A 24045-nucleotide genomic window follows, 5' to 3' on the forward strand; every position below is an offset into this window, starting at 1 on the left:
GAAAAATGCCATGTAATATCATATATCCAGAGAAACAGACAAATTTCAGAAAGAGTTCATGAAAAAGGAAAAAGCATAGTCAACGCTGTGGTGAGAAACATGACAGGCTTGTATTTCTGTTTGAATCCAGTAGTTCACATTTCCAGTGAGTGATGCCCACACTTTCCCATCCTGGTTTCATCACTCCTTTAGCTTTGTTACCTAACTGATCAGTCTAGTTGGTATCTTAAATTTCATGTGAGGTTGAGTCAGAGAAAAGCCTGGACCAAAGAAAAGCAAGGAGTAGATAATTAGGACTAACTACGTGTTACTTAATTTGTACGTTTTTTAAGAAAAAATATATACATAAATGGATGAAAATACTATAGAAAGTCTTTAGTCAGGATTTACATGGTGCATTTTAAACTTCTTGAATTCAGAGAGAATCAACAACAAATGTGTTAGCAGAAGACACTAAACTGCACATAATGTACCAGCATCCTTGGTTGACTAGTGATTTCTTCCACTTTGAGCATGAAGCAATGTTTACATTGCAGCAACTACCAACATTATGTGTAACTTTTCAGTAAGGTTTTATCATTCAGATTTCAGTTGTATGCTTTTCAGATTTCATGCTTTCTCAGTTATAAAAATTTCATTGTGGCTCCAGAGGTCTAGTTTCTTTTTGATGCAGGCAAAAAGTGGAAAAACAGGAAAGATGAAGCTTAGAGGGAAGAAATAATGCTGCTATCCTAATGGCAGGGAGATAAAGTAGAGGGGTTTATTGGTAGTGTAGTCCATACCAGTTTTAGCCCATGAGACAATAGGCTTTTTAACCTGATATGCTATACAGTTTTTATTTTATTTGTATTTATTTTTGCAAGGGATGAGTGTTAATTTTAACAGTGCTGCAACACAGTCAAAACATGTCAGCTAAGAAATGAGAGACTCTATGAGCTTCTCTCTTATCTGTATTTACCTTTTGTGATGAGCGAACACTGGTCAAAAATTGCCTGGTGCTGTGTGCCTCGCTGTCAGCATGTCACAGTGCTGGTTGGGTGCCAAAGATGCCAAGGCGATACAGGCTGCACGACTGGCATTTTGAATCCTCTACTAAATATCCCCTGCTATCAGTGACAGGCATCAACAGGAGAGTATGCTTTTTATGGCCGTAGAGACATGTCTCAGAGGGATTCCCAAACAGGTGACATGGGAGCGCTGCGGGTGGCTTCTGAGCATGCTGTCATTTCATAGTGATTTCTGTATGCACAGATTTTTAGTCTGAAGCACAGATATACAACATAGATGTTGTATTAAAAATGTGTAAGTCAGTGCTCACAAAACCTCCATACATCAAAATGTTCTTACACTAAATAATGTTGCATTTCTTAACCAAGAATGTACATTTTATCTTTTAAAAGTAGTCTGTGTGAGTCCGGCATGAAAACATTTCTACCTATATTTAGTACTTTTACAATAACTGGAAGAGCAAATTTCTCTCCGCCTATGTTGTTAGCATATACCAAACAAGCATTTCAGCTCTGAAAGCAGTTTACCCCTGTATCCATTTGGTTAATAGATCCATTAAGCAGCATGGCGTGAGTGGAGTGCGGCTGCTGACGTGTTAATTCTGGGTAATTTATTACCCTGGGTGTCGCTGGGCAAGTAGCTCCTGACAGATCCTGTCTCACTGGGATCGTCCTCAGCCAGGCTTCCATGGGCATCACCTGCTTAGCAGTGACTCCAGCATGCAGTGCTCATATCCGCTGATGCAAGTATGATGTAAAACCCTTAGTGCAGGAAAACAACAGTGAGGATGCACATAGTGTGGCATTATATCAGACTGGCAGTCTTTGATGGTAGGAGGCTAAAAGCACACCTGTGGAGAGGGACAGGGTAATCAAATTTCCCCCCAGTGTTATGGGCACTTGCTGGCTCTCATATGGTTTTTATTTATGGAAGTATCCTTTTCTGTCTAGGGCCGGGCCCTGATTAGATCATGGATGCTGATTGTGGCCTAGAGCTGTGGTGATCAATCCTAATTTACTTGGAGAATTAAATTTATATATAGGAGGATGCAGTGCCCTGCCCTGACAGATGAAAGGGCATTTCCCTCTTATGCATCAACAATGAAGATGACAGAAAAAAAGATACAACACATATATTTGATTTTGTTTTGTTGTGTGTTTTCATAACATAACATGGGGCTTTCACTAGGGAATAAAAGCTGAATTAAAGACTGATAGTAGATAAGCTGAAAAAAGAAATTGCACAGGCGTTTGTGCATAAGGGTTTTTACGAGCCTCAGCACTGTCTAATGTTCAGCCGTTGGGATCAGAGAGTGCAGACCTCTCGTGCCTTAGAGGCAGAGGAAGGGGATTGTGCGAGTCAACCTAGCACTGTCTGCCAAGCTACCCGTCAGCCATTTCATGTCATAATCAGTTAGGGGCAAATCAGCACACCAACTCTCAGTGCCCCAGGAAAATCCTCTCAGGATTCCTGTCTGCACTGTAGCACTGAAAGGATGGCAAAATTAATTTAATTCTTCATGCTCTACGGAAGGGCTTTTTTTTTTTTTATGTGATGTTGTGATGCTCTGTTTTCAGCTCTGGAAAACAAACACTGTGTGTTTACAGTAGGCCACTGCAGCAGCCACACCTTCTAGACATAGCATCTTTACAGCTGCTGCTGTCATTCAGTTGATGATGAAGCTACAGAGTGATTAGCCCCACCCAGAGGCTGCTGAGATGGGAGATGTGGGAGGTGTGTGGTTGTCAAAGCAGGGCTTGCGGAGATGACTCAGTTAGGCACTTAGAGTAAGATCATTACCATGCAGGAACCCTCCGTCTGGCTTTGCTGTGTGTGCTGATTTTTTACTGCTGATATTGAACAGCCGCTGGTTTTATTGTCTCTAACAACACAGTTGTGCTTGCTGCTTGTTGTGCATTGGGTTATCACATGGTTCTCATGTTCATATCTTATCAAGCCCGCCATGTTAGCTGATTCATTTTGCAAAGCCCAGCTAAGATCCATATTATTGCTGTGGTAAGGAAACCTAATTAGTCCAGTTTATGTGATTGATTGATGCTTTTAATTGAAACAAATACAAGGGTATTCACTTGTTTGTACACACATACTGTATATAAATCACTGCACTGTATGTTGTTGCCAAACCAATACTATTTATTTTCAGTGCTTGGCAGAAATTACATTTTATTGTAAACTCAACAGCTAAGATACTTTACATGGTGTGATATTTTACACAGAATTGCCATATGTCTCAGGAAAATCCAGCAAGAAAAGGAATGTTTAAAGGAAATTATTAGTTCTCTCCTGAGGTAGGAACTCCTGCCGATGACAGTGGGGATTGGTGATTGGAACACCTTACTAAGTCTGTGATCTTTGCAGTGCATTTCCTTACTCTGGGCCTACAGGAGTTACCCATCATAAGGAAATCTCAGGACCCCCCGTTGTGAGTGGAATGTAATTGGTATCCAGCAGTACAACAGTACTATCTCACAGTGTCTTCGAGGGGAGTTCTTCCACTCAGGGCTCCTCCTTAAGAGCATCACAGTGGCCATTTATTGGCCTTGTCTTCATAGCCTGGCACACAGGGAAAGAAGCAGAGTAGGGTAGTAGCTTGTGGAGGGATCCATGGAAGTCTGTGACAGTGGTCACACTTTGAAGTAAAGTGTGTATTAGGTGATCTGATTACAAATGGACAGCTCTAAATACAGGTGTGCCTGCACCTATAATGCTTTAAGAACATATTCATATCCAATATGATGGAGCTACTTTTGGAGATATATAGGGATGCATGTAACAACGTGCTGTATGTTGTGTACTGTGAATATAGACTTCATCTGTAGTCAGTTCTTTCTGGCCTACAGAAATGGAAGTGATTTATATGGTTATTTGCATATTGGGAAAGGAAGTGAAATCCAAACACAAGTGGTCACTTGAGACACATTTGAGACAAATTCTGATGCCATGAATCAACTGAAATCTGGCCCGATTTACTGTCCTGTAGCTGTTTGATTTTGTGAAGCTTTTTAGTTTTGTCCTCTACTTCCTTGCTCTTTATTGCATATCCTCTGTGTAGTCATGTGTGTAGGACAGTGATTGACAACCATCTCTATTTGGATTAGTCCATCATTTATTTCTGTCTTTCTTTGAACAGATGCGTGTTTACTAAATGTTAAGTAAATACATTTATTTTAACAGAATTAGTGGAATTTTACACTTAAATCACTGTGATACACTACGAAACATAATTCATGCACCATGTTTGGATCCAATAAACTGCAGGATCATTAGTGGCTTTAAGGTGTGATAACATGAGTGACTAATTTAGTAAATATTGGATTTTCCAAGAAACTGCAGACACTTAATTTTACTATTTGAATACAATGTCAATAGCATGGGAGTCACTTGCTTTAATTTCTGTACCTTCAGTACTCTTCGGGGTCTTTTAAATTACCTAGGCAGCCTACTCTCAGGGTTGAATGGAAAACTAATAAAGTGCTGGGGAAAAAAACAATAAACATCAGCTTTCACCTCATTTTGCATTCTCTGTTAGGTGGCGACATCAATTGCATGAATACTTGTGAGGCCAGTGCAAAACCAGGTCTGTATAGTAGAATCAGTTATTTTATAATGAGACCAAGGCAAGTGACATTTCATAAAGTCTTTGGTATATTAAGCACTAGTAAGCTAAAGGACTTTTTTTTAGTTGCTAAGCCAAATGGAAGTGGCAGTATTACATTAAAATACAATGTGCATGAAAAATCTAGGAATCTGAGTTGGTGCTATCATGAAGATTTGTTGGAGAAGTATCTGTGCAAAATTGTAATTAAAAATGTAAGCTACAGTAGTAACAAAGATGTCTGGGGAAAAGGATTTTGTGGTGTGGGTTTTAAACGTAGAGAGAAAATGTAAAGCACAAGCCACACAGGTTTTAGCTCACCAGCCTGCCAGCAGGTCAATTAAGCAAAAGACTATTAGAATAAGAATAAGAATAATGTTAACTGTAACTACTAGCTATAATGTGAAACCACAAGTATAAATACAAATCAGGTTTGTTATCAGTTACCAAAATGTAATAGTTCTCATGCTCTCATGGTTCAAGTTCATCTCTAGTACAACTGCAAAATGATCAGCTCTCAGCTAAAAAAGTATTAATTAACTGTGTCTGCTAAAATCTGTTCAGGTGGCTAAGTCATACATTTAGAAATTGAATCAGCTGTTCCCAGCCACTGTTGCCAAATAACAGAGGACCTCCAATATAGCTGCCAGAAAGCTTATAATGTCACCTGAAATATGTCAGTTAGATGTATTGCTATTAGTGTGGTCCAACAACTGTTAGAGGAGACTGAGGCATGCTAGCTGATCTTGGAGCAGAGGTCAACATGAAGTATGTAAAAGATTGGGAAACCATCTACATGCTGTCATGGCATTGGCTCATAATAATGTTTGGTTGTCTTTTCTTACCCACACCACCCCAAATTTTGTGGGTTATATTACTGAAAAAATGTACACATTTCACACTTAACTTCTAGCAGTAACTAGCAATACAGTTAGTTTATCTACTACGACTCTGAGATACTGTATGTGTCTCTGTGATTTCTGCCTCCACCCCAAATACAGTGGAGGTAAATGGTTGTTGACCTTTCCCTGTGACGGACCATGCTGTTGACAGTTTTTAGAGGGACCATATCTCAGGTAGAAAGTAGTTCCAATGAAAACTGTTGACAGTAAGGTCTGTCGATTATTCAGATTAACAGGGACGTTGCTTCTGGAAAGATGTTGCTGTTAATTTTTTTAAATGTAATTTTTCAATGCTGTGAGCACCAGCAATTAAATCCCATCCACCTCCATTGTATTAGGGGTAGTGGCTGACACAATTTACATGCAGTGAGAAAATGTGTTTTTGCAATTCTGGTGAACCAACCCTTAAGGCTTGGGGATAGTACATAAAATATTTCTGTTCAGAGCATCATTTATTTCCAGCATTTCTGTCTCATAGACCTTCCTCAGGCTACAGCTGCAAACCTCAAACATTTGTAACAGTAAGTTTGACAGTAGCAAGTTTACAGTAAGTTGATTATTGCTTTGCTGGTATTAAGTTTGGTTTCACTGCAGGCCAAACTATAAATCAAACTCAGGTCTAGCCTTTGCAGACTAATGAGCATTAATCGTAGACTAATGAGAGACAGGTCACCACCAGGGTGACCTCTGCACTTACTGGCTGTGCTTGAGAACAGAAGCACTTCAGCCTAGAGGTCCTCATTTAAACCTGCATGAACTTCACTTTTTTTCGTTGTCTCAGTTGTTTCTCAGGACTATAGTAAACCTTGTGATATTACTTATTTCCATTCATTCAGTTTAGGATATGTAACCCCCGATCATTCCTCACATGCTAGCCTTCATCTACTCCTATGCTGCAGTGGCAAGCCAGGAAAACACACAGCAATATTGATAATGGATATGTGTACATTTCAGCCTGACATTGCACTGCTAACATTTTGCTGTATTTGGCCAAGTTCAGGGGCGTACATCAATGCAGAAAGTGAATAAATAGACCTCTTCTCCCTGTTATTTACCGGGCTGGTTTAAAGGCATTATTCCATTGCCTGCTCCCTCTGTCAGGACTTAACCTTGAATTGCTTAGAGTGATTAGTAGCATGGAGCGTGCAGCAGCAGTGGTCCCAGGCTACCTTTGTTTAAGTTAAGGCTTTTACGCATTCTGTTTTATTCGCTGGCGGGGCTCGCTTTTGATCCCGGAAGGAGGCGGCTGCTGAGATGCCCCCCCACCAACATGCCCCCTCCCCACCCCAATCTGCATTAGCACTACAGAATTCAGATCTGTTTGGCAAGCCATTCAGCCCCCCACCCCATCTACCCAAGTCTTTTTTCCTCTATTGAAAACACACCTTTCTGTTGACCGAGAATTCTTTTGTATAGAGCCCAGGCATGTGAAAGATTTCCAGAAAAGAAGTAAGTGGTGCCTGTATGGAGCTTTCCTTGCTCTCAATGGACTTGTAGACAATGTTCTTGATATCTGCCCAAATTTCCTCTCTGTTGCACTACAGGCTGCTTTTATGTGTAGATGTTTGTCTGCAGTGTTGTGAGCTAACTGTCACTAATCCTTTGACTACGTGACCAGGTTAGATAATAAAAAAACAGTAATAAACCAAAAATATATTTTAAAAAGTTTGTCACCTGATTTCTTGTTTATAATATATGTTTACCATAATTGGTAGAGATACACGTGATTACATACATTTTTTGCATAAATTATACATTCTGATTTTGGTTGGATTTGTCGAATGGTGTTAAGATTTATATGCTTATTAACATTGATGGCATATCAAAATGTTAGTTTGATCTCCCTGAACTGAAAATCTATAGCCCTCCAAAAATATTTCACTCATGCACTGCATATGAGCAGTCATTTGTATAAAAATGTCTTCACTAATCAGTAACACATTGTATCTCAATCTTAGTGATAGTAATTAGTAATAATAGTAACTAATTAAGTGATTTCACAGACAAGTAATCTGTAATCATTTTAGATTATATTCCAAGGGATTTGCCAAACATTGTCCAGGTGTGTTACTTTGTCTTTTTTGTGTTGCCTAAGAATGTTAGTTAGCATTTAGTTTTGGATTCTGCATGGAAAATCTCTGACATGTAAAGAGCAACAAGCGGTTAATTATAATGGAAAACAGGGTTATGTGGAGAGAGAAGGCTAGATTTATATGTAGCAGCACTGAATAGCAATTCTCAGCACACTGCTAATTGTTTGATGGATAGTACAGAGCCATTTGCATTTATATTGTGGCCCAAATGCCTCCCACGTATTTAGATCCCATATTTAACTGACTCCTGACACTGGAGCAATGGTCACAACGATCTCCCCAGCAAAGACCTCAACGAGGTTGTTTTAACAAGAGCTTCTGTAACCCACCGTTCACGCTGCAGATGGTTTGTTTTATGGGTTGGTTTGACATATTTTGTGCAGTTTAAGAGGCTACCATCGCAGCGAGGAACTCCTGAAGCTACATTTTTGCATACTCACATTTTAATGGGGTTGTGTTCTTTAGCATTACTGGGTTTTGGGGAGTTAACATGTCAGCTTGGCCTCTGGGAACTCATAATGGGTGTTTTTAACTACTTTTTGACATTTGCAAAAAAATGTAAAGAATAATAGTATAGTATAGTATAGTATTGATTGATAATGAAAATAAGCCTTTGTTTCAGCACTAAAAAATGCTACATTTTTAGTGTTGCTCTTTGAGTTCGTGTTTAAGTTCAGGGCCACAGGGGAACTGGGGGCATGCAAAGATCTATAGTGACAATGAAGGTTACATTTTTAACTTAAAATTGTCATGAAAGTAAAAACTAGGGAAATAATGGCCTGGGTTGAAAATAACCAGAACCCTTTAACAGAAGGACATAGCTGGCTAGTCTCTGTGTTAAATTATCCAAACTGTACTTAAGTGTGTATGTGGTTGATGGCTGAGGTGGTTACTTTCCTTTTGCCACTGGCAGCAAGTTTTTCACTGCAGCTGCATAAGCTCTCCCTTCTGTCCAGTATATTAAGCTGGTTTTAATCTTTGATCATAGAGGGTGAAATCGTACATACAGCATGAAAAATGAACTGTCAATACCAGACAGACGATATGCCTATGCTACTGATCACATGCTGTCTTTAGCAATTTGACTCAAACATTTTATGGTATTCTGTATGTACTGTACATCCACTTTCCACAAGTGTTCATCGCTCCCTACAACACTTTCACTGCAGAACCACATTATTACTCTGCTTACAGCTGCTATACGTTTGCTTTAGACCCACAGACAAACCTGACTCTACCCTTGCCAATTGTAGACAATGCAATTGAAAAATGTAGAGTGTGCATTTGTTTTAAAGACAAAAACACACCATCCATCATTTCTTTTGTCTATCCAGAGAGACCTCAATTGATTTTGGATCATTGCATAGATATGCAGTTAGCTTCTTTTTGGCACTTGTTAAGCTCTGCAGCTCAGGCTTTAGAGTTACTTTGTCTTTGAAATAAAAGCATGTGATGTTATCTTCGTTTCAGAGATTTCAATCCATGGCAGTCATTTTTCACTGGTCTTTGTAAATAACTTTTCTGAGTCTTTGTGAATGTACCCTCATTAACCTTCTCCTTCAGTGTTTCAAGCTACTTCTTTCAGTCCCTCGTGTCTTACTATGAGATGATAATAACACTTTAAAAATACTCCTCTTATCACTACCACTTACTTCTGTTTCTTATGCAGTGTTGAGACATCTTGGTTAAATAAAACCTTCTGTTTATTATCTTCATGCACCAGTACATTAAAATAGTACAACGGTGGCATTTTCTTTGTTTTGGCTCCTTCTCCCAGGATTTAGACCTAGACAGATGAACAAGAACAACAGCTTTGCTCTCTGGCGCTGAAACACAGTGATAATGCCAGATGTAGCCTTTTTATGAAGAACAGCGCTGTTTAGTTTTACAATATGATTTGTGTGAAAATTCTGACAGCTGCACTCAAGTTGTATACTTTTCCAGGACTTACATTTGCATCCCATATCATCTGTCATTGTGTATGGCCTGTTGCTTCTTTGCTTCCCATGGCCTCAAAGGTACATCTCATTGCATACCAGCTGATTAATAATGAGGAGGAAGGGCTGTGCTGAAGAGAGATGGCCAAAGCACTGAGCCCAGCTCTTTGGAAACAAAAACAATGCACTTAACAGAACATTCTTGAAACTTTAGAAAGCTGCTTGTTCTCTGCTCTCTTACATTTGCATAGCATCAAGGATCTTGAGCAAAAAGGTAAAAATTAGCAACCCATACAAGCTGCATCTGAAATCTTGGGAGCAGCTGAAGTGCTCTTGCGGCTGCAGAGTGGGAGCTTTTTCTTCCCCCCATGTGGCGGAGGTCCTGGTTTTGAGGCCCCAAGTCATTAATCACCAGGATCTTTTCAGCTGTCAATTCATACAAAAAGAAACCCCCAAACCCTACAATCGTGTCTTTAATAAAAAGTTTTTTTTTGTTGTTTTTTTTAAGCAGGGGCAGATATAGTTCACTTGGGATTATTGTTTACAGTTCTGTCCGGCACAAATTTCATACAGTATTCATAAAGAGCTTATCTTGTGGAAAAATCCTTGTCTGAACAACACAGGCATATCGTCAGTAAAAACTCCCAGTTTTGCCAGGAGTAGTTTTCTTTTTATCTCTGTTTCAAAGAGCTGTGTTCTCTCCATTTTTGCTCATAGTAAAATACATTTTCAAGTGTGGGAGCAAGTAGTAAAGAATTAGAATCCTGCAGCATGAATTATAAGGTTTTGAGCTCTTGAAACATGATTATGGATATATCATCATGACACTGCATCTGGAGAAAGCAGGAAAATATATTATATTGCTGCAATATCTGGCTCACTAATTCCCTATGTTTGGTAATTGATTTTCAAAGTAGACAGTGACCAAGTCTTGAATCAAGTTTATATCCACATTGACACTTGTTAATCCAACTCATTATCTTTACCACGTGGTCGCTTAGAATGAGCTGCTTGCAAGGCGTCATCAGTTAACTACTGTAATATTACACATTAATTTATATCATGATGCACAAAACAGCAAAGTCTTATTTTTTATTTAGTTTTTTTTGTCTGTTTTATCTTTACTTATTTATTTTTATATCTACACACACAATTCTGTTCAAATATATATAAGCATGTTTCTTTATTTTACTTCAATATTTTGTCCTTCAAGGCAAGGAAATAAAAAATAAAATGCTAAAATTCTCGCTCTCTATTGATCTTATACTCTGTGTGCTATTTGACAGTTGTGGTTTTATGTTTCAGATTTTAAACAGGGCAGTCCTAGATTTGATTGGCTCCTCAGTTTTCAACTGGTGATGATTTGTAACTTATAAACAACACAATTCATGGAAGGACACCTGCCACTTTTACAGATGCTGGAGGCCCAGCGTTTCTATACGGCACATAAAATAGAATATTTGTGGGAGACTTGCACCGTAAACTTTATAGGCGCAAGATTTGTTGTGCCATATTTTATTAAATCTAATCCTGGTGGTTCTTCATGCTCTCCCAGTGTGTGCTGAGCCAGGCAAACACTGCTGTTTGGAAACACACATTTGCATTTTATTTATTTCCACAGTTGCTTGGTTAAGTTTGTCTTAAACTTGTGTGCGTGTGTGTGTGTCTTTCAAATGATCAATGATGTTTATATTGTTTAAGATTATACCTCTTAACAAAATAGTTAATCGTGGTTGCAAGTGATTATACATTTGATGATGCATTATGAAAGGATTACATTTAAAAATCAACACTGCTGTCAAGGCATTGTTTCATATGTCAAGTATCCTTACTTTTTTGTTTGTGTTTTTCTTTTACAGAATCACTCAAACTAAACTGGCATTGTAACCCACATTTGATGTTGAAAACAGTGTGGAGGCAGCCATGGAAGTGAAGGAACGTAGACCCTACCGCTCGCTCACTGCCCGGCAGGACACAGAGCGCCGTTACACCAGCTCCTCAGCAGACAGTGAGGATGGCAAACCCAACCCCAAATCCTATAGCTCTAGTGAAACACTCAAGGCCTTCGACCATGACTCAAGGATGGCCTATGGGAACCGTGTCAAGGAAATGGTTCATCACGAAGTGGACGAGTTCAGCCGGCAAGGTTAGCCTTAGCTGTGCCAATATTAGAAATACTGTGCTATTATGTCAATAGAGGAGATTGTCATTGATATCTAGATGGTTCATCTATAAGTATATTAGCAGTGCACAATGACATGAAAATGACGGTTATTAGATTAAGGGCACATTACTGCCTGGTCTCAATATATGCATCTTTGCTTTTTAATGAGAAGTCTCTTGGTAATTCCACATGCATACCTTTTACCTGCTCATTCAGATATATTATTGATCATCAGATCAGATGTGATGGCACTGTTGAGGTAGCCTTAAATCCATCTGAAGCATAGATCTGCAATTTTACTAAATTCTTTTAAATTTTTAATCATAATGACAACGGCCATGTCCTTTACGTGGTGCACTGAAGGAAAGAAACAACAACCTTGTGCATCTTTGATTAACTGAGATGACACTGAGATGAATGTGGTGAAAGCAACACATTGAAAGATGCTATAATCACATAACAATCTTGTACATAGGGGCTTTGAATACTAACTGTACCTACATCTTCATGTAACTCCACAACTATTACTTATGAAACTTTTGCTTTTAAATGATTACTGCACCTCTCAAGGCCAGGATATTGCTCTCATCTTTTTCTGCAATGAATACAGTTCATTATGTTAAGTAATGCAGTTAGTGGCAGATTTAATTACCAGAGCTTTGTATTTATTGGCTTGCTGTAGGGGCAGACTTTTCCCTTCGAAACCTTGGCTTTGGAGAGGCCCTCCCATCCCACGTAGCCACGTACAGGACTGACATGGGGCTGCCACACCGCGACTACTCAGTCAGTGTGGGCTCAGATGCAGACACAGAGACAGACGGCATCATGTCACCAGAGCATGCGGTCAGATTATGGGGCCGCAGCAACACCAAGTCAGGCCGCAGCTCATGCCTCTCCAGCAGGGCTAACTCCAATCTAACTCTTACTGACACTGAACACGAGAACACAGAAAACGGTATGGCACTTTTCTCTTTTACTTTTCTCTGCCAGTTCAGGCAAGCTGATTTTACACTGTCTTTTTCCCTGTGGATTTGATTTTGATTTTGAAATGAAATAGGTTTGTGTTAATTTTATTTAAGCATATACCTGTACACTGATGCAGAATGCCATGCTATGTCTTTGAGACAACAAAAAACACAAGCTGGACTATTCCGCATGGTACAGTCTAAGACTAAATGATGATTAAGTTGGTTTGGATTTGTTTAATTTTTGACAGCGCTCAACTGGAATCCATACAACCACAAGATGATCTTTTCTGTCTTTGTAAATGTCTGTTTGACATTTTTTCAGAATTTGGCTTAGGACCAACATATTTAGGATTTGACCTCTTGAAGAAAAGACAACTACCAGTATTTCAGTACAGCCAGAAGTTTGGCATTCCATCACCTCTGCTGTTCATCATTGCCAGATCATTTTATTCTTGCTTTCTTTTTGTTTCTTTCTTGTTGCAGTGTGTAAATCACTATGTATGTGTGAAACTGGCAGGTTTCTTGGTGAAATCAGTGCCAGGAAATGGGAAGCCATATGTATTGAATTCGTCTGTCCGTGGCTTGGTGTTTCCCCTAAGGCCCAGATGAGCCTGTGTGCTTGCTCAGAAGGTCACTTGAGCTCAGGGAATATGTAACTTATGAGCCATGTCAAGTGCCGAAAAATGCCAGAAGATAATAGCAGTTCTGCTGAAGATACTCTTATTCAAATTGTAGATTAGTGTTCTATAAAGTCATGATATTACAGAATTTTGTTTGGAAGCAAAAATACCATTTGGATTCTTAGCTCAGTCCCCCCAGCACTACTATGTCAGTAAACTCAGTTACAAGTTGGTAATTGCCTGGATAGTGTATACCCTGAAAGAAAAAACACTTGGAGTAAATTCAGTGCAGTGTGTAGCAGTTCCTGACGGACAGGTTTCCTTTACCCTCATAGCCCTTTTGTGTTTATAATGCCTACTACTTTCTGCATTTGTTTACCTGAGTTTCTGCCAAAATTGATTATTTTCTAGTTTTTTTGACACTGAGGTGCTATGTAGTAAAATTTAAGTTCTGTTTCACATTATTCAAATTCAAACACAAACCTAAATCATGCATATTAACTGGCAGATTTATGATACTCGTTCCCAGAGATAGAGGAACTCATCAAGGGCCTAGCGGCAAAATTCTAATTGCCCCTGCACAGCCCTGAGAACCTTGTGAATAGTTTTGCATTTCAGAGTGTGTCACATTATGTATTAGCTTCTTATTATAACTGACAGAAATGACTCTTGGAAGTGGAATCCATTTGCCCGACTGAGTCAACGTGGCATCCCTCTGCTTGATCATCTGAGATGCCAAGGGACTTGAATTTGGCTGTATTGTACATAATTAAAGAGAATCTCCTTGGATGGCTGTTCAGGGGTTGGTATGCTGGAAAGCATTCAGAGCACCCGTAGCTGTAGCATCATGCTACATCTGTGAAACCCAATCGAGGTTCTAAGTACCCTTTTATTCAACTCATCCAAGCAGAAAGAGCACTTGTATTCAGCATTTAATTCAGTAATGCCTGATAACATACAATTTATATGTGGCAAGTTAATTAAAATCCATCGAGCAGGCCTGCTTGTGTGTGCTTTAATCTCTTTAAATCAACAAACCATTTACTCTTCTTTAATGTATTCAAGCCGCTGGGCAGTTCTCCCCCTCTTCACATGTGACTTACTTGACCCTGGTTTTAATGCATGCAAATAAGTGATAGCGATTTTGGAACAATTTTCTTGATGCTCAAGTGATTCTGAGGCATCCCATAGATACTGTGGATAAAAACCCTTGCTGATAATAATGTGCTATACTAGGTTCATTCCAGTTGTGATCTGATGATAAAATTAGTTGCTACCTTTATTTTTGTTCTAACCAACTACATAATGGGTAGACCAGTAACAACTGAAAAAGTTAAGTGTTTCACTATAGACTGATCGCTTTCAATCACTGGCATTTTTTGGGTATTGGCTGAGTAATTATGGCCAGCACCGATTGTTAATGTGCGTATGCGTATGTTGTGTCTAGCTACATGAATGCCCTGTGCATGTGTATGGGTTGGTTAGCGTTTAAAGTGCATTCATGCAGTGTGTACAGGTATGTGTGTGTCTCCTACCCAGCATGCCTCTGGTCCCTAGGGAGCCCCTTGAGGACACTTCCAGCAGCCAGCGACTGCTGAGTCATTGCACATCCTTCAGAGGCTGAACGGCAAGGAGGCCAGCCCAACCTGCTGGGTTTGGGAGAGGGCTGCTGTTCTTGGGTTTTACCCCATTACAGCTTATCCAGATGTGTGCTCTAATCCCAACTTTCCCCCACTGTCATGGCTAGACTATTACATTTCTGTAACCATGACAACAGGCACTAGAAGCCTGCTGAGGGACTGTTATTCATGTGTTCCATAACCTGCGGAGAAAAATAATGCGGCTAAGGCCTACACAGTTCCTGTTCATACAAAAATGCTTGTGTGACTGACACTGGTATTTTTCTACGGACAAAATGTAATTAGTTCCAGTGGGTGGTTTGTTGTGTACTGATTTGGCTTTCCCTTACTCCATCCTCCTGGGTGATCTGTTCTATATTGATTAAGGAGATATATATATAGCCAAGCTCGTACTCTAAAGTGAGATTTAGAAATGCAGTTTGTCCCTCTACATTGTTGTATTATTCAGAGCAGAACTGTTTTATTTAAATATTGTTTTTAAGTATGGATTTGTTTTTTGCCAATGAATGGCAGAAAATCATACAGTGTGGGACTCATCTGTGTAATATTTAGTTTTTGGAGTTAGATTATTTTTTATTATTGCTCATTACTTAAATCTTTGCAGCTGTAGGCATTGCTTCAGGGTAAAGCCTCTAGGAACTCCAGTGAAATCTTCTTGTGAAAGTTCCTTCACAACCTTTCAGCTGCATTTTGATTTTCTACAGCACACAAGCAACAAGTGGAGGTTTCTGTTGAGATCTTCACACCCTAAATCACTAAATCATCTCAAATTCATTTGAATTTCATTAGAACACAGCCTTGACTGTGGGTTGTGTTTTAGCACCAACAAAGTCATTATACAATATTCACTTTGGTAGCGATACTGCTACTACTACTACCACTGCTACTACTACTACTACTAATGCTAATAATAATGATATAATTATTATTATTATTATTCTTATTAGTAGTAGCAGTAGTAGTAGTAGTGACATGACTTGGTACTTTTTAAGCAGAATTTGGCACAAACACAGCTAGTAATGCAAAATTAGCAGCCCTGATGGCAGACGTTACCTTTGCAACTGTCACAACAGAAGTGTATAGGTGTACACAGCAAAGCAAGTACTGACCGATGGACCCAGATCCATCTGTGCTTTAAAACCACTCAATAAAATCTTAAGTCTGATGTATTCTTGTTTTCAGTGCCAGTTGAATCTCTGGCTGCTGCACTTTGGATGAGATGAAGAGTGGGTTTATATAATGTAAAGGGAATTGCATTAAAGTAGATTAGATGTAATGAACATACAAACCAATGATGGTTCCACTTTATTTGGATAGTCTGCCTACAGATAGTTTATAGAGCAATTTGTAACATTTCAACACCTTATTAGTTGAGATTCAACTGTTTCACAAATAAAACCATTTTCTAGGTTTGGTTAGGTTTAGGCACAAAAACCATCTTGGTTAGGGTGTGTTCATGAATTGTCACATACTTTTTGATAATCTGTTAAACATCTACAGACAAACCAAAACAGTTGAAATATTACAAATACTCAATAAACTGTCTGTAGGCGTAATCCAAATAAAGTGTTACCAAAATTACAATTTACAATTTTACTTTGAGGAGAGGACCAATTCTACTAAACTGAAAGAAGGATGTTTATAGAAAATATAATGGTATGATTATCATCAAAATGTTAGTACTGTACTTTTATAATCCTGCAGTAGACTTCATGAGAAGTTGAAATATTCTGGTCTTCCATACGTTTTCTTGCATTACACATAGCCAATCAGACCAAGCAAGCGTGGGAACAACACACTTTTAAGGCTCCTCTACTGACTAATGATTTGAAGTAGCAAGCAAAAAACAGGATTTGAAGATGAATTATGGTCTGGTTTCTTAATTCAATTCTGTATTTTGTTTTGCATGATTAAATACGAGTCATCAATCAGCATTTTTACCTTCAAAGCACATAGTGGCTTATGTGCTGATGTGGTCACGCTTTTAGCTGGGGTAAGAGCAATATTTATTGATGTTCAGTTGTCAGATGGAAAGTGGTAAGTCTTTTCATGTGGATTTACCATGCACAGCCTATTTTCATACAGATTTGTTTATAGCTGTCGAGACAAGATTTTTTCTGCCTTCATTGCTGCTGATAACCTTAAATTGTCATATTGAGATGTAAAGTGCTTTACTATTATTCAGGTTGTATTATGTTAATGAAGCTGTTCTGCGTTGCACATAATTACACAAATCCTAAAATTACTAATAATAGCTATGAATAACTACCAATACTCACTAAAACAAAACAAAAAAACTAGAACTTCTGCATTTCTTCTTTTTTTTCTTCTTAATCTTCTTTTAATCTTAGTTACAACTTCTACTAATTATTGCACATATACTAAACAATAATGTAATACTAATAATTAGTATTGCTTTTCTTAACTGAGTTATAAAACAGACTACAAAACAAACTTCTCACAGTAAGTGCAAACTCCACAGTGACAATGATTTATTCCCTTGCTACCTGTATCAGATACTTGTTGGAGGGTTCAAGACTCTGAAGAAACTTTGAACTGTTGAAAGATTGAGGTTAAGAGCTGCAGGGCGGTGCTCAGTTACTGAATCTTTGAACATAGCATGACTGTCTAAGAGGGACAGGTGTTCCTCGTAGAAACATGTCACAGCCCCAAAAGGCTGAGGGGCTTTGAAAAGCAAATCTCTCGCAGATTTGAACTTGAGCAGAGAGTACATCAACCTGTCCCCTAACCATGTTGATAGTGACTGAAAGAACGTTTGTTCTGTTCTATTCACTCTTGTTATTCTTGGCCCAAGCCACATTTCCATTGCATAGAGAAGCACCTACTGAGCTTGAGGGTGATTGTTCAATGTATTTATTATAAGGAATTCAATTCTGTTAATGGTCCATTTTTTTCTGTTAAATGTAGTGTTTTATTTTTCAAATAGACCCAGGCAAAGTAAAAATCAGAGTTTGCAAAAGTCACAGAAACATTAGTGTTGCAATGTCTAAATGAGCATTGTTTTGTACTACCACTACCATGTCCACTATGGCTAACACAATTAAATGTTTTCTAGTATGGATTTCTTTGATCATTATTCACTGGACTACAGAAGAGTTACAACAGATGAATTAAAATAAGGAACCATGTTAGAAATGTACCCTCTGCATAATGCTAGTTTTCTAAAAGTAACCACAGAACAAGCAGCATTTTTACACTTTGATACAAAACCCTCGCATCTTAATTTTGTACCTCATAGACTGTGCATATTGAAATACCTTTAATGATGACCACACCCTCCTGAGGTGAATAAGCAAATTTATTTGATGCAAACTCCACATTTAAGATGTTTTTTCATCTTTGATCTGATCCCCCGGAGCTTCGCCACCATATTAGGAGCCTGTGGGGTGAAGTGAAATCTGACTTCCAATTAGACAAGATGTTTCCTGTATTACAGGGCTGGATTCATTAGGGCATGTTTTACAGCAGTGTGGTAGGACCACAGAGGTGGGGCTTCCTATTGTGACCTTGGAGTAGAAGTAGCATATTTGTGTGCGCACACACACACACACACGTACATATGTGCAGAACAAATAAGAAAATAGACCATTTTAACATGAATACTTGGACAGGAAAGCAAGAGTAATATTGCTATCAGGTCTCCCTGGTTTTTGTGTGAAATAAAATTGACAAAAATTCCAAATCCATGCAAAACAACATGCATGTATTACTCTTTTTATTTTAATGATGTATTTAATATGGCCAGTAAAGCCTTTCTTGTTTTAATCTTTATTGTTTTTATACAGTAGCGTTTAATGGTTAACATAAAACTGTTTTATGTGATGGTCTTATTTTAGCAAATGAAATAATAATAGATTTATAATACCTTGGCATGAAAATTACTGTGCATTCCAGTGGATTGTAACTGTGTGCACATTGAAACTGAATACTTATATAATGAAATTACATATTTTGAGTGTGATGGCTTACCTTGAATGTTTTAACAGCCTATATAGAGTGATTCTCTTTACCCTGTGCCACTGCCCTGCAGTCCTGACTTGTAATTCTGTGTGCTACAGATTATTCTGTAAGATCAGTCATATGTCAGTACCTACAGTAACTTAAACCTTAATCTGCTTGTGTATTACTGTACATGTTGCAGGTAGGAAAATTGACAAGAAACATGAAAGGCTCGAATTTATATAAAATACCCACATGTCTTTATTTAACAGAAATTACGTAAAATATACGTTGTCATATTCTTTTCAATTTACAGTCTTGCTTTCCATAAAAAATAACTGTCATATCCAAAACTTCAGGCCGCTGGTTCTAACAAGTCGCAAGCTTGTTCAAATAATCAAGATCAAAGAAAGTAAAACATTAAGAGCTATTAATACAGACAGTAATTGCCTTGCCTTGACTGACATCTTTTGTACTGGCTAAGTTGTAGTGACTAATATGTATAGAATATTGTGTTTTAAAGAACCACAGTAACGATTATACCATTTATACATTTAGGATTGGTATTTATCAGTTTTCCCTTAAAGACACATAAAATCGTCATTGCGTTTTGGCATCTGTGATAGAAACACAGAGACTGCGACCATTTGCTGTAGAGGACACTGTTTTCTGTAATATTGGGATCTGTAATTTCACTGCATCCACATCGAGTACAACATGGAAGCTTGATCTGAAATGGTCACAGGCTCGTAGCAGCAGAATATCAGGCAAAATTATGCTTCAAAGAAATCACTAGTGGTTTCCCAGCTCACAGCAGTGGTTATTTCCACTCCCAGTATTTCTTGTGAAGTTATTTATTTGTTTACTTTTTTGGCAGAGTCTCTGCTCAGATCATGGATTAGTAGAGATATTCTCTGGCTCATTTGCAGGCTAATTTGCTGGGTTTTAGAGGCCCGTGTGGACAGTTTTGGTCTGTTATCTGTGGAGTTGCATATCCGCTCCCTGCCAGTGCCTCTGACAGTCTAAACCAACAGCACATCAGGGCCCATCTTACCATCAAGGCTCAGGGGCCTCACTACAGCTCAAAGCACGACATGGAGCAGGATCAGCCCTCCTCCATGGAGGCTCATCCTAACCCAGTCTCACAACTTCTGTCTCCCTCTCTTAGCAATACCCATTTAACATACAGTCAATTATCTATGCTCATGTTCTATTACTCTCCCTGCTTAAAATGGGATACAAATAGTGAGGCACTGATTTAATATTCTGGATCTGTATTGGCACATATACTGACCTTATTAAACAGATCCAGTATCAATTTCAGATCAGTCCAGAATAGAATTTTTAGATTGTTTTTGTTATATAATTGGAAAAATGTAATTTTACAGACCTTCAAAACTTTTGCTGTATGAGCATCTCACCAGTTATATTTATGAAATGTTGTGCAGTTATAGTCCAATCTTTTCCACTCAGTGAGGTAAACATATTTTTAATTTTAAAGGAAAAAAGAGCACTGGTATCAGATCAGTACTCAATATTGGCCTGTACCTTGGCCACAGAAAGTGTGATTGGTCCCTAAATGCAAGTTGCTTGCACTCCTGTTCATGGAATTTTAGTTACCCCACTCCATTAAGCATACATTACAAAAGAAATATCTTAACTCATGTCATCTTAATTATCTTTTCTAGCCTTATTTTTTATTCCTTTAAACATTGTATACCAGTCTCTTACAATAAAATTCCAGATAGCTGTGAAAGACCAGTTATCTCTAGTCAAAGCAATTAGCTGTTGTTATTGAGGCCGAGGACACAAAGATCATAACGTGATGTTGCCCTAGTATGAGCTAGAAAAAATAATTAAACTTCCATGCTGAGACTTCTCTCATTAGCGGTCACCTCTGATATGTATAAGTCTCTGATACAAATCCAGGTACAGAACTTTCAGGCTTGATGATTTCCATAAGATTCATCAGTAAACACCAGCTCTGGTAATGTAAATGTTCAAACTTTATCATCCAAAACCGGATAATACTTGTTGTATATTTTAAGTTTAAAAAATACATAAATGCATGTAAGATACACATACGTTATCTTCATAGGCATTACATCCATGTGCAGAATATTTCAAACTGAAAAAATACACATATAAGTATCTAGCATCAAAGCACCTTTTGAATATGAAAACACAGCACAATAAAACAATACATTTTTAGAAGATGCAGATGACAGGTATCTATGACAGTAACTGCATCACATTTGTGGATGTTTTTTTTTTGTACTTGAAAGCAATATCTTTGAACCGCGTGGAATACAGTCGGAAACATTTCCACACTGGGCGTAGGAATGGGTAGCAACCTGAGGCAGTTGTTTTTAAAATGTCAAGTTGGACAGCTTAATTCAGGAAATAGAAAATAAATTGACTTCCGTCAGTCAGCTGCCTGATAAACAGTTATATTAAAAAACAGACAATGGTTGTATGACCCTATAGAATATGACTGGTGCTTCGCTGTGGTAACAATATTGTAATGCTTTTGCAGAAATGAACCTGTAAAGTGAGGACAAAAGAGTATATATATTTTTTTAACCCTGTTTATATTGTATTTATTTTTTTAACCCTTGTATATATGTCTGATAGATGACCCTGATGACCCTGATTTCCCTAAAGTCTAGAAGTAATTTTGACTTTGTTGAAGTTTTAAAGAATTATCTCTGTATATTTCACCTAAAAAGAGGCTGCAGGTTACAGCTTGTTATTGTACATCACTAATTGGATGCTTGGCACTTTCGATCCTGGGTCAGACTTTAATTGTTGTGTTTTTTTTAATTGTATTCAGTTGCCGCCATTGTAATAGATTGCATTGTCTATTTTATGTCAATATTGCTCGAAAGACAGTTAAGATGCAGCACTGAAGAAAGCGAGGGGCAAGGGCCCCCTTACTTAATGCAACCTTGGATATTTTTTAAGTTCAAACTTGAAAAGTCACAAATGCACAGCTATATAAAGTGATCTGATAAAGGGTCACAAAATGCTGCTCCAGTGAGAGTTGTTGACTGTTGCCTGGGTGCCCTGTGTACACAGGACAATAAAGCAGAGGCATGTTGCATTTAGGAGTGCAAACAAGATTGTACAAGATAATTAAAATAAAAAAAGGATAAAGTAGGATAAAAATGAGAGTTGTTATTCACCCTTCTGCCTTGCTCATACTGTACACATCCAACTTTAGTTAGTCTCTGACTAACTGCTTTCATTTTAAAGCATTCAGGAAATATGCATGTAACAAAGATGCATTTTATTCTAAAAAAAAAAAGAACATAATGTATAACAATACAACCCACAGCCAAAGTGCAATAAACAAACCAAACAATTGAAAATGGATCAGGCTTCATATACCTGCTACTGATCAATTAAAAACTGATCGGCCTCAATCCTGATTCTGCAGATCAGCTCAGGACATTGCGAGTACAAGAAAATAAGAGCCAAAATATCAACAGAAATGGATTAATTGGATTGACTGAGGAAAGTAATATCTATACAGAGAGATACATTGTTTAATGCGGCTAATACAAAATACTGTTATGTTTTACTGTATTCTGTTCATAAGATAGTGAGTTTAAAAGCCTTCTAAACATGTTAAAAACAGCATATTGTAGCATGTTGGTGCTCCTCACTACTCTTAACATTATTAAAATGTGCATGTTAAAGAGTTAATGTTCAGTATTCAGCACTGGAAAAAATATATTTGAAATTTACCTTCTGATTTACCACTGGTTTGACTGGTTTGAGTATTAAAGGATAATTTTGGTGCTCATGTTGTTGCCATTCTCCAGTTGCTAGGACTTCATCTACCCCAGGCAACTTCATTTCTATTCATCACCTCAGTGGAAATTTGGAATTTAAATTGGCTTACCTTGTTCTGACCAAAGTCTCTACAATTACGTTCCGAAAAAGGTGTTTTCTGTCTGCATAAGTTGTCTTTTATTATTACATTTCTGCCACTACCACTGTGTTGAATGCATACTTAGAATTTATTCCAGGAAAGAGAATTATGAGATGCACCTAAATGGTTGCAAAATGCTGATACTAGATCAGGATTTCTATGTCTCTCCAAGTGATGCTGCCATCCCTATATTTTACTTAAATTCTTCTATACTTCTATTATAAACAAACCTTATTTGCGATGTTGCAAACTCTGTGACTTTACTTTTACCATGGTATGAATTATATAAGCACTTAGAAACACAAGCCTCTTGACAGCATGTATTTTAGATAGCCTTTTGAACTGTCATGCACTCAGTGGGAGCTGGGAAGCACACAAATCAATTCTTTAACACTGACAAAGTGTCTGAAATGAAAAACAGTGGGCTTTTATGTAAGCTATCTCGAGAGCATGATGAGAGGAGGAAATAATGTTTTGACAGAGGTATGCTCATTTAGCATGAAAGCATACATATTAATATGATGTTTATACACAACATAGCAAATCAAGCAAAGGTGGCCTTCTCAGTACTCAGAGAGAAAGACTCTTTTGTTGAAAGTTTGGAAGATGTGAAGGTTTTCAATTTTTTTAAGGCAGTGCTTAAGCTCTTTTATTGGGAATGTAGCTGCGTCTTAAGGGTATACTTTTGAATTTTATTAGGCCAGGCCTAGAGTGCACTGACGAATGACAGGATGGGGATGGTGCCATCTTTGTTCAGCAAGGCCCCAGGCATGCCACATGTAGCCCTAATGAGTCGCTTACAATTTCAGGCTCTGCTTGCTCTCAAACACCAAAAGTAAACTTTTGTCTTTTTTCCCCTCACTATTCGGGGACCTTAAGAGGATTGTGGGGTCATTATTTATTCATGCCATTGTGTTTATTCACCAGCCTCTGTGTGTGATGGGGGGGAGAATTGAGCAGCTAGTGCAGACGGAGTAAAAGCTGATAATTATCCACTATTAGCATTGTTTTTTCAGCTATGGTTTAAGTCGGCTCAGCTGATGATCGAGCTATGATAGAGGCCCAGAAACGTCCATTTAAAGCAGATTAACATGTGCACTTCTTTGAAGTCTGGAATCCTCTGCAGAAGACTCACCAAATGGGAGTGGATGTGTTTATAAGCCTGTTTTTACGCCACTTTTTCTGTGCTGTTAGAGAAGA

General features: G+C 38.1%; 1 protein-coding gene across 14 annotated transcripts in view; it reads left to right on the forward strand.

Annotated features, from left to right (window-relative positions):
• tenm4 (teneurin transmembrane protein 4) overlaps positions 1–24045 on the forward strand; it is a 192332-nt gene that overhangs the window by 63324 nt on the left and 104963 nt on the right. For all 14 annotated transcript variants that reach the window (XM_044203214.1, XM_044203212.1, XM_044203216.1 and 11 more), the window contains 2 exons: positions 11416–11702; positions 12403–12675. In XM_044203214.1, coding sequence (XP_044059149.1) covers positions 11480–11702; positions 12403–12675 — 496 coding nt within the window. In that variant the 5' untranslated portion in view covers positions 11416–11479. The remainder of the gene's footprint in view (positions 1–11415; positions 11703–12402; positions 12676–24045) is intronic.

The sequence above is a fragment of the Siniperca chuatsi genome, linkage group LG7, assembly GCF_020085105.1.
Source record: "Siniperca chuatsi isolate FFG_IHB_CAS linkage group LG7, ASM2008510v1, whole genome shotgun sequence".
Taxonomy (NCBI): Eukaryota; Metazoa; Chordata; class Actinopteri; order Centrarchiformes; family Sinipercidae; genus Siniperca; species Siniperca chuatsi.